The sequence below is a fragment of the Hemitrygon akajei genome, chromosome 11 (assembly GCF_048418815.1).
Source record: "Hemitrygon akajei chromosome 11, sHemAka1.3, whole genome shotgun sequence".
Classification (NCBI taxonomy): domain Eukaryota; kingdom Metazoa; phylum Chordata; class Chondrichthyes; order Myliobatiformes; family Dasyatidae; genus Hemitrygon; species Hemitrygon akajei.
In genome coordinates, this window is record NC_133134.1 from 5,618,856 (window position 1) to 5,629,975 (window position 11,120).

The following is an 11,120-nucleotide window of genomic DNA, read 5'->3' on the forward strand; positions in this document are numbered from 1 at the left end:
CTCCACTTAACTATTGGGAACTAATGCAACTTTACAGTACTGTAGTGATGATGCTAGTGATTTAATTTGTTCTCCATTTCATTTAAATTCATAATTCATTACTCAGTTAAAGTTCCTTTTTTAATTCCTTTTTAACCATTGCCATGAAAATTGAGTTAATAGGTCTCAATTGGGCCAAAATGTACTGGTCACAAATTAACTAGAACGCACTGTTTTTGAAAGACGATTACAAGTCTTCTGATGAGTACTTTATTTAAGAAAACAAAAGAACATAAAAAATGCATACATTATCTCAGCACTACAATCTAGAGCAGTTTAGAGGCAGACACCACAATCAGTTCAGCTTTGAATACCCCACTTTCAGCAATTCACACCAGGAGTCGTTCCACAGCTTGTTGCACAGACTGAATCTGAGGCTTCAGCTGTGAGCCTTCCTTTATGGTGACTGAAGATGCGATGACGGGCCGACACACTCCGCAAGCTCGCCCCAAAGCCTGCTTGGACCTTACAAAAACGTAAGGCACGTTCTTGTCTTCACAGAGAAGAGGTAAATGAAGGATAATCTCCAGGGGCTCAGCATCCGCCGCCATCACAATAAACTCAGCGATTCCTCTGTTCAGTGTCTTGGTGGCTGCAAAGAAAATGAATCCGTTGCATGCTGGTAAGGGCAGCTCTTCATGTGTGATCTCTGCCCCCCCCCCCACCCCATGCTAACTTCCCCAGTAGCCCATCTCTTCTATCATTGAGTTCACTGATTCCTCCCCTCTCCAGAATCTGCATCCAAATGGGACACAGATTGCACACACCACCCTGTCCCATCTCCCACTGTGGGAGGCACAGCTGCCACACCAAAGTGTCCACTCCCTAGAGAACAGAACCAGAACACCCACCTGACCCACTGACATGGTTCAGACCTATTTGGTTAAATCACCTGCAGTCCACAAACCCCTTGCTTTAGCTTATAGATATTAAGATTGAAATACTTGAGCATATAGTCATTAAGAAAGAGGATGTGCTGGAGCTTTCGGAAAGCATCAAATTGAATAAGTCACCAGGACTGGATGAGACATATCCCAGGCTCCTATGGGAGGCGAGGATCTTTGCATCAGGAGAGATTCCAGAGGATTGGAGGGTTGCATATGTTGTTCCCTTATTCAAGAAAGGGAGTAGAGATAGCCCAGGAAATTATAGACCAGTGAGTCTTACTTCCATGGCTGGTAAGTTGATGGAAAAGATCCTGACAGGCAGGATTTATGAACATTTGGAGAGGCATAATATGATTAGGAATAGTCAGCATGGCTTTGTCAAAGGCAGGTCGTGCCTTATGAGCCTGATTGAATTTTTTGAGGATGTGACTAAACACATTGAAGGTAGAGCAGTAGAGGTAGTGTATATGGATTTCAGCAAGGCATTTGATAGTTATCCCATGCAAGGCTTATTGAGAAAATAAGGAGGCATGGGATCCAAGGGGACATTGCTTTGTGGATCCAGAACTGGCTTGCCCGCAGAAGGCAAAGAGTGGTTGTAGATGGGTTATATTCTGCATGGAGGCTGGTGAACAGTGGAGTGCCTCAGGGATCTGCTCTGCGACCCTTACTCTTCATGATATTTATAAATGTCCTGGATGAGGAAGTGGAGGGATAGGTTAGTAAGTTTGCTGATGACAAAGGTTGGAGGTGTTGTGGATAGTGTGGAGGGTTGTCAGAGGTTACAGTGGGACATTGATAGGATGCAAAACTGGGCTGAGAAGTGGCAGATGGAGTTCAACCCAGTTAAGTGTGAAGTGGTTCATTTTGGTAGGTCAAATATGATGGCAGAATATAGTATTTTTTAAGACAGTAATGGTAAGATTCTTGGCAGTGTAGAGGATCAGAGGGATCTTGGGGTCCGAGTCCACAGGACGCTCAAAGCAGCTACGCAGGTTGACTCTGTGGTTAAGAAGGTGTACGGTGTATTGGCCTTCATCAATTGTGGAATTGAATTTAGGAGCCGAGAGGTAATATTGCAGCTATATAGGACCCTGGTCAGACCCCACTTGGAGTACTGTGCTCAGTTCTGGTTGTCTCACTACAGAAAGGATGTGGAAACCATAGAAAGGGTGTACAGGAGATTTCTAAGGATGTTGCCTGGATTGGGGAGCATGCCTTATGAGAATAGGTTGAGTGAACTCTGCCTTTTCTCCTTGGAGCGACCGAGGATGAGAGATGATCTGATAGATGTATATATGATGATGAGAGGCATTGATCGTGTGGATAGTCAGAGGCTTTTTCCCAGGGCTGAAATGGTTGCCACAAGAGGACACAGGTTTAAGGTGCTGGGGAGTAGGTTCAGAGGAGATGGTGACATTTGTGAGCTGCCCTCAGCACAATCTTTGCTAATTTGATTTGACAATCTATTTCACAGTACATTTCCATGTATTGTACATATGAAAAGTAAAGCTTATCTTTATCTGAGCAAATGTTAAAAGATGTCTTCAGAGACACGAGAGGCTGCAAGGTGCAGGAATCTGGAGCAAAAACAGACAGGTGATGATCTGAGTTACAGGGACAGGACTTTATTCCCTGGAGCGTAGGAGAATGAGGGGAGATTTGATAGAGTTAGACAAAATTATAAAGGGTATTGTTAGGATAAATGCAAGCAGGCATTTTCCACTGAGGCTGGGTGAGACATCTAGAGGTCATGGGTTAAGAGTGAAAGATGAATATTTAAGAGGAACCCAAGGGGGAATTTCTTCACTCAGAAGATGGTGCGTGTAATGAGCTGCCAGATGTTGTGCATGCAGGTTCAATCTCAACATTTCTTTATTTAAGCATACTGGAAGTACAGGGATGGGAGGGGTATGGAGGGCTTTGGTCGATGGGGCTATTTAGAGTTACAGTTTAGCGTGCCCGTGCCTGTTTCTGTTCTGTACTGCTCTATTACTCCAAGCCTCTAGGGGGCACCACGGTGGTGCAGTGGTTAGCACAAAACGATTACAGCTCAGGTTCCCAGAGTTCAATTCCAACATCGTCTGTAGGAGTTTGGACGTTCTTCCCACTGAGTGCGTGAACTTCCTCCCACACTCCAAAACATGCATGGGTTAGCAGGTTAACTGGTTATTGTAAATTGTCCTGTGATTAGGCTAGGGTTATAGGTTGCTGTGTGGTGCACTCTTGGAGCAGAAGGGCCTGTTCCATGCTGTATCCGTATCCAGGCAGCATCCTTGCGGAAAATGACAGTCAACATTTCCAGTGGAGCCCCTTTATTGGCACCCAGACATCTTTACCTGTGTTAAACCCATTTTCCCTCCCAATTACCATTAAACACTGTAGAGAGTAACACCTTAAACTCAGTGGACACTTGCCTCCCCTCCAATCGTAGGGGAACAGCAATGGCAGGTATTCTTGGGAATAATGCACAAGGTGCAAAATCAGTTCATCCCCCGGAGAAGGAAGGATTCAAAGGGGGGAAAGGGGTCACAGTGGTTGACAAAGGAAGTCAGAGATTGCATAGCATTAAAAAAAAAGGAAATATGACAGAGCTAAGGTGAGTGGGAGGACAAATGATTGGGAAGTGTTTAAGGAACAACAGAACTTAACTAAAAAGACAATACGGGGAGAAAAAATGAGGTACGAACGCAAGCTAGCCAGGAATATAAAGGAAGATAGCAAAAGCTTTTTTTAGGTATGTGAAGAGAAAGAAGATAGTTAAGAACAACGTTGGGCCCTTGAAGAATGAATTGGGTGAAATTGTTATGGGAAACAGAGAAATGGCAGAAGAATTTAATGAGTACTTTAGATCTGTTTTCACGAAGGAAGACACAAGCAATCTCCCAGATGTATGGATGGGCCAAGGACATAGGGTAATAGAGGAAATGAAACAGATTGACATTCGGAAGGAAACGGTGATGAGAAGACTGATGGGACTGAAGGCTGACAAATCCCCAGGTCCAGATGGTCTGCACCCTAGGGTACTAAAGGAGGTGGCCCTGGAAATTGCGGATGCATTGGTAATCATTTTCCAATGTTCCTTAGATTCAGGATCAGTCCCTGAGGATTGGAGAATGGCTAATGTTATCCCACTTTTTAAGAAAGGAGGGAGGGAGAAAACAGAGAACTATCGACCTGTCAGCCTGACATCGGTGGTGGGAAAGATGCTAGAGTCCATTATTAAGGATGAAATAGTGGCATATCTAGATAACAGTGATAGGATTGGGCCAAGCCAGCATGGATTTACCAAGGGTAAATCATGCTTGACTAATCTGTTGGGAGTTTTTCGAGGATGTAACCAGGAAGTTAGATGGGGGAGATCCAGTGGATGTAGTGTACCTCGATTTTCAGAAGGCATTTGATAAGGTCCCACATAGGAGATTGGTGGGTAAAATCAAAGCTCAGGGCATCGGCGGGAAGGCATTGACATGGATAGAAAACTGGTTGGCAGATAGAAAGCAAAGGGTAGCGGTGAATGGGTGTTTCTCGGAATGGCAGGTGGTGACTAGTGGGGTGCCACAGGGCTCGGTATTGGGACCACAGCTGTTTACCATTTACGTTAACGATTTGGATGAAGGCATAGAAAATAACATCAGCAAATTTGCTGATGATACTAAGCTGGGTGGCAGTGTGACATGTGATGAGGATGTTAGGAGAATTCAGGGTGACTTGGATAGGCTGGGTGAGTGGGCAGATACTTGGCAGATGGCGTTTAATGTGAATAAGTGTGAGGTTATCCACTTTGGGAGTAAGAACAGGAAGGCAGATTATTATCTGAATGGTGTAGAGTTGGGTAAGGGAGAAATACAAAGAGATCTCGGAGTCCTTGTTCATCAGTCACTGAAGGTGAATGAGCAAGTGCAGCAGGCAGTGAAGAAGGCTAACAGAATGTTGGCCTTTATTACAAAGGGAATTGAGTACAAGAGCAAGGAAATCCTCTTGCATTTGTACAGAGCCCTGGTGAGACCACACCTGGAGTATTGTGTACAGTTTTGGTCTCCAGGGTTAAGGAAGGACATCCTGGCTGTAGAGGAAGTGCAGCGTAGATTCACGAGGTTAATTCCTGGGATGTCTGGACTGTCTTACGCAGAGAGGTTAGAGAGACTGGGCTTGTACACGCTGGAATTAAGGAGATTGAGAGGGGATCTGATTGAAACATATAAGATTATTAAGGGATTGGACAAGATAGAGGCAGGAAATATGGCTGGGAGAGTTCAGTACCAGAGGGCATGGTTTGAGAATAAGGGGTAGGTCATTTAGGACAGAGTTAAGGAAAAACTTCTTCTCCCAGAGAGTTGTGGGGGTCTGGAATGCACTGCCTCGGAAGGTAGTGGAGGCCAATTCTCTGGATGCTTTCAAGAAGGAGCTAGATAGGTATCTTATGGATAGGGGAATCAAGGGATATGGGGACAAGGCAGGAACTGGGTATTGATAGTAATTGATCAGCCATGATCTCAAAATGGCGGTGCAGGCTCGAAGGGCCGAATGGTCTACTTCTGCACCTATTGTCTAATATCACACTCCGGAAAGCAAAAGTACCTTCATTGGCTCCCTTGCGAAGCTGCTTGTAGTTAGTTGCTTGCTGAACAAGATCTAAGATGGTCTTTGTCAGCTGAGCGTCAGCGAGGGGGTAGGCCTTTGGGTTGACGTCCTGTTCTGTCTGCAATAAAGAGAACAGTTTGTATTTGGAAAGCCCAGCATTTAATCATCCTCACAAAAAGGTATTTTAAAAATTTATAACATGACAATTCCATTGGACAGAACCAAGCTAAACTCCATATAACCCCATCCTTAAAATCACAGCAGGTTTTCAAGATTCAAGATTGTTCATCGCGACTTCCGGTAAGATGGCGATTGCTTAGCTGCTCCGAACTTTTGTTCCGTTACTGTCGCTACCTTTGCACTAAATGTCTCCATTTTATAAAGCTTAGATAGGAATTATTTCGGTATCTCTTACTTGCCTGTGAATATATCTAACCTACAATGTCTAGCAAGAGTTCTAAATCCGGGAGAAAAGAAACTACGACTTCGTTGGGCGCTTGCAAATCTCCGAGACGAAATCTTAAAGGAAATTAAAACCGCTTTCAAACAGCTAGAAGACAAACTGGATCGGATCAACGATAAAGTGGACAAACATGCTGAACACTTATCTCGCATCGATTCGACTTCTGAAGCTTTAGAAAGTCGGGTTCGATACTTGGAGACTCTCTGTTCCAGCTTAGAGGAAAAATCTAATAAACTTCTTTCCAAAATGGTGGACCTCAAAAATCGCAGCAGACGCTACAACATCAGAATTCTGGGATTACCAGAGGCAACTGAGAAGGGGTCAACCGTGAAGTTTTTCGCCGAGTTTCTCTGTGAGATATTCGGGAAGGATCTGCTTCCAAACCCGCCCGAGCTCGAACGGGCACACAGAGTTAATGTACCTCCCGGAATTCTGGGCACCCGTCCGCGACCAGTAATCTTGTGTTTCCATCAATACCAGGTAAAACACAGTCTGATTGTGGAGGCACGTCGCAGAGGCTCTTTTTCTTTCCAGGATACAACCATTCGCTTTGTGGAAGATTTTGCACCCCAGACTTTAAAGATGCGCACTGAGTATAAAGGCGTAATGAAAGTGCTTTTTGATCGTGGTTTCAAACCTTCCTTTCGTAATCTTGCTGACCTAAGAATCAAGTTTAATACCGGGGAATTCAAGTGGTTCAAATCAGCGAGGGAAGCCGAAGCGTTTGTGGCAAGTCTTCCGGCTATCCAGTCATCTTCGGAATCTGATCGGACTTCCTAAAATGGTGGATAAGTACTCCTTGTAGTAAAATTACTTTCTCTGGACTCGGAATTCACTTGAATCACTCAGACATTATTCACTGAAACTCTAAAGGCTGTTGACAATCTCTCCCGGGATTTGGTGTGTGTGTAATCTATTTTCACCTCTGTATAACTTTACCTACAGAGTTCTACAACTAAATCTAACTTGTTTTGGAGGTTTGAAGTCTTTAGTGAAGGCCTCCCTGTTTGTCGGTTCACAGTTCAACTGCTGATTTATTTTTCCTCTGTTTTAAATACTTATTTATTTTATCTTTTTCTTTTCTTCACCCCCTTTTTTTTCCATTCTCTGAATGTTTTTTTCTCCCTTCTCGGTAAACGGTTGATAAATACTCGTCTTGAATTTACAATTTTCCCCTTCCTCTTTTTTTTTCCTTCTTACCTTTTTTTCCCTTTCTCTTACTTTATCCTTCTATAATATTTCGCGGGTAGATTAGTTTTGGTTTTCTTCCGATTTTCTCTGTATTAAGTTGTATATCTTGGCAGAAGGTGTTCTAATCTGTAGTTATGTTTCCTAGTGCATAAACTAGTTACTGTTTGTTATAGCATTTATACGGAACTGCTGTCAATGACACAGATCTGGAAGTTGTATTTGGGTTAATTTCTTTGGTAGAGCTAGCTACTTGTTTTGGTAGCCGTCTAGTTTTGGGTTGTGTGAGTGGGGTGGATTTTCCAGTTCCAACATTTCTTTATTATTTAGGACATGTTTATATTTTGACCTTACGAATCTATGTTTACATCTCTGCTCCCAGACTGCTATTGTACCGCTTGATTTTTTATATGCCTGCTGCCTTTTATGCATTAGTAATTGATAATGGCTAGTGCACTTAAATTTGTGAGCTGGAATGTAAAGGGACTGAACCACCCTGTTAAAAGGAGGAAGGTATTCTCACATATTAAACAACTCAAAGCTGACATTGCTTTCCTCCAAGAAACTCATATTCGTTCATTATTCAGTTCTCAATTCGGATTTAAAGTTCCATAAGATCTGGGGGCCTTTTATCGAGTACTTTCATAACCTTCCTCTTGACTAGGGTTTTTTTTTCTTTTCGGTCCCTTGCTTTCAGCTCCCTTTCTTTTCTGGTAGTAGGCATTATTATCCTCTGTTGCTAAGCGTATTCACAGTCTGGGAGTTTGACTGTCCGGACTTATACTCTCTATATTGTGTGGTGGTTGGTCTTAAATCGTTTTTTTTTCTTGTGTTGTGGGGTTTGGGGAGGACACTAAGCTCACTTGTCTTTAATTTAGGTGCTTTTTTGTTAAATTCTCTTCCTCTGTAGCATATTGATATTGTATGCTTAACCTTGCTCTGTATTAATGCTCCTCATTGGGATTTGGGGTTTTTAATTTTGTAAAATGTTTTGAAAAACTAATTAAAAAATATTAAAAAAAAGATTGTTCATCGCCATTCTTCAGTACACGTGTAGAAGAGAATGAAATGAACATTGTCTTCACAGCAGCGATTATTCAGAATTGGATTTGGTTTTCAGTAACAGAAAATGATCCACAATTGAGTAAACTGACTGACAGCCTGCTGTGGAAATACCAATGCCCCCGAACAGAAAATCCTCAGAAGTAGTGGACATAGCCCAGTCCATTACGGGTAAAGTCCTCCCCACCACTGAGCACATCTACATGGAGCGATGTGTCAGGGCAGCAGAATCCATCACCAGGGACCCCCACCACCACCCGGGTCGAACTCCCTTCTTGCTGCTGCCATCAGGAACGTGGTACAAGAGCCTCAGGACCCACACCACCAGGTTCAAGAACAGTTATTACCTCTCAACCACCTTGAACCAAAGGGGATAACTTCACTTAACCTCACTTGCCTTCACTGAAATGCTCCCACAACCAACGGACTCACTGTCAAGCACTCGTCATCTCAAGTTGTTGATATTACTTATTATTTTCTTTCTTTTTGTATTCACACAGTTGTTTTCTGCACTCTGGTTGAGCACCAAGTTGGGCGTTCTTTCATCGATTGTTACGCTATTGATTTATTGAGCTCGCTCACAAGGAAATGAATCTTCGATTTTAGAGCTATTTATGCAATGAGTGAATGAAGTTGTGTGCCAAGTGAAACCCAGGAAGGATTGTCATAGTGAACTCTGTAGGACAGAGGGACCTGCGGGCAGTGGGCTGTAGGTAGACGGTTTTGGGGGCACTGGCCTTCCTCAGTGATTACCGGAGTTGCAGCTGTACTAGGTGATTTATTGACAGTTAGCATCCCTTTTCCAAGATGGAAATGTAATACTAGCAGGCAATTTTAAAGTGAGTGGAGGTAGATTTAAGAGACTTGGGCACATAAATGATAGAAAAATGGAGGGCTACGTGAGAGGGAAGGGTTAGATTAATCTTAGATTATGTGAAAAGATCGGCACAATACTGTACTGTTATATTCTATGTTGGTGAAGTCTGGGAAATTGTGTTCAGCTTTGCAATAGTAAAGATGATACTGAACTGGAAAGAGTGCAGAAAAGATTAACAAATATTGCCAGAACGTGGGGGACTGAATTATAGGACAGGACATTTTCTTTTGACTTTTATAGAGTATAAAAAAGATATAGTATGATTGCATTGGGTTGGCAAATCAAGAACATGAGAGGGAACTTCCTTTTCTTCACACTAAGTAAATGCATTACTAAAGTACGTATATGTCAACCTATGCTACTTTGAGATTCATTTTCTTGCTGGCATTCACAGTAAATAGATAAATACACCAGAGAATCTACGAAAAACTGCACGACAGACGACCAGTGTAGAAAAGACAAACTGTGCAAATACATAAGTAATAATAAATAAAAAACAATAAATATAAAACAAGAGAGGAAGAGTTCTTGAAAGTATGTCAATAGGTTGTGGAAATAGTTCAGTGTCGGGGTGAGTTATCTCCTCTGGTTCAAAAGCCTGTATTGACTGGCTGCATTACAGCCTGGTATGGAAACACAAATACCCTTGAATGGAAATTAGAGGATGCGGCCCAGTACATCACGGGTAAAGCCTTTTCCGCCACTGAGCACATCTACACTAAGCATTGTTGCAGGAAAACAGCATCTATCACCAGAGACCCCCTCCCCCCCTCAGGACACGCTCTTTTCTCGCAGCTGCCATCAGGAAGGAGGTACAGGATCCTGAGGACTCTCACCACCAGGTTCACTCAGTTATTACCCCTCAACCGTCAGCCCGCTGAACCAGTGGGGCTAACTTCACTTGCCCCACAACCTATGGACTCACTTTCAAGGACTCTTCGACTCAGGCTCTTGACATTTATTATTTTCTTTCTCTTTTGTATTTGCAGAGTTTGTTGTCTTTTGAACACTGGTTGTCTGCCCTGTTGGTGTGGTCTTTCATGAAATCTATTATGGTTATTGGATTTATTGAGTATGCCCACGAGAAAATGAATCTCAGGGTATGTACTTTGAACTTCTGTTGGTTGAGGGGTTCCTGAACCTGGTAATATTAATAAGAAAAGTTTATAAGTCTTGAAGCAAACGGATCTTGGACGGCATGGAACAATTGGGCCGAAGGGCCTGTTTCCAGGTTATGAACATACAAGGATGTCACAGCGTGAGCAAGGAGCATCTGCAGGAGGGGCTGCTGCCGTGGGTGGTGGGTTTCGAGGAGGGAAGAGTTTTGCTTCCCCTCCAAGTTGCCACGTGACTGATCTCACTCCCCCACGGACCGGGTAGGGACAACACACCACCCCGCACGCGCGCCTCCGGCCCGACCTGACAGGGACAATTCCTCCGAACCGAACTGACCCGACCCGCAAGGGACAACTCCTCCAGCACAACGCCCCCCCGCCCAAGCCCGAGCAAACCCGGTAGAGTCAGACACTCCCCACTCCATCCCAGGCCGCTGAGGAGGTGCCGGTGCCGGCCCCGGTCGCGGCCGCCCCAACACGCGGCTGCGTCACCGCGAGCCTGCGGCCCTTGATGGCCCCGATTCCCGTGCCCGCCTCAAGGCCTGCTCCCGCTCACCATTGTCTTAGCGATTCGATTCGCTCTGCTGTTATCGCTGCCACCGGATTCCCCACCGTCCCCTCAGCTGGTGCTTCACGGAGGACAAGAGCTGCTCCGCTTCTGATCACGGCCACTGTCCGTCAACGATAGGCACTTCGCATAAGAGGTCACTTCCTGTACGTGAGTGGGCGGCGAGCCACAGCGCCCCCTCCGCTCGGCGGAATCCATTACAGGCAAAGGCTGGTTTATCGGCATGTTCAAGATTGTTCAATGTCATTTCCAGTCCTCAGGTGGAAAAGAGAGCGAAATAATTGTTACTCCGGATCCGATACAGCACAAAACAAACGCAGTCAGATAAAGAACACCA

At 44.2% G+C, this 11,120-nt stretch overlaps 2 protein-coding genes across 2 annotated transcripts in view; both read right to left on the reverse strand.

Moving 5' to 3' along the window:
* Positions 1-212: 212 nt before the first annotated feature.
* On the reverse strand, positions 213-10,930 carry snu13b (SNU13 homolog, small nuclear ribonucleoprotein b (U4/U6.U5)). The gene is made up of 3 exons (XM_073060123.1): positions 10,772-10,930; positions 5,508-5,628; positions 213-631 (listed from the first exon to the last, which is right to left on the reverse strand). Exons 1-3 carry the CDS (start codon positions 10,772-10,774, stop codon positions 369-371), a joined length of 387 nt encoding a protein of 128 aa, XP_072916224.1. The 5' UTR covers positions 10,775-10,930; the 3' UTR covers positions 213-368.
* Positions 10,931-10,996: 66 nt separating this feature from the next.
* LOC140736321 (PDZ domain-containing protein 9-like) overlaps positions 10,997-11,120 on the reverse strand; it is a 63,919-nt gene continuing 63,795 nt past the window's right edge. Inside the window, exon 4 of the mRNA XM_073062326.1 lies at positions 10,997-11,038. Coding sequence (XP_072918427.1) covers positions 11,011-11,038 — 28 coding nt within the window. The 3' untranslated portion in view covers positions 10,997-11,010. The remainder of the gene's footprint in view (positions 11,039-11,120) is intronic.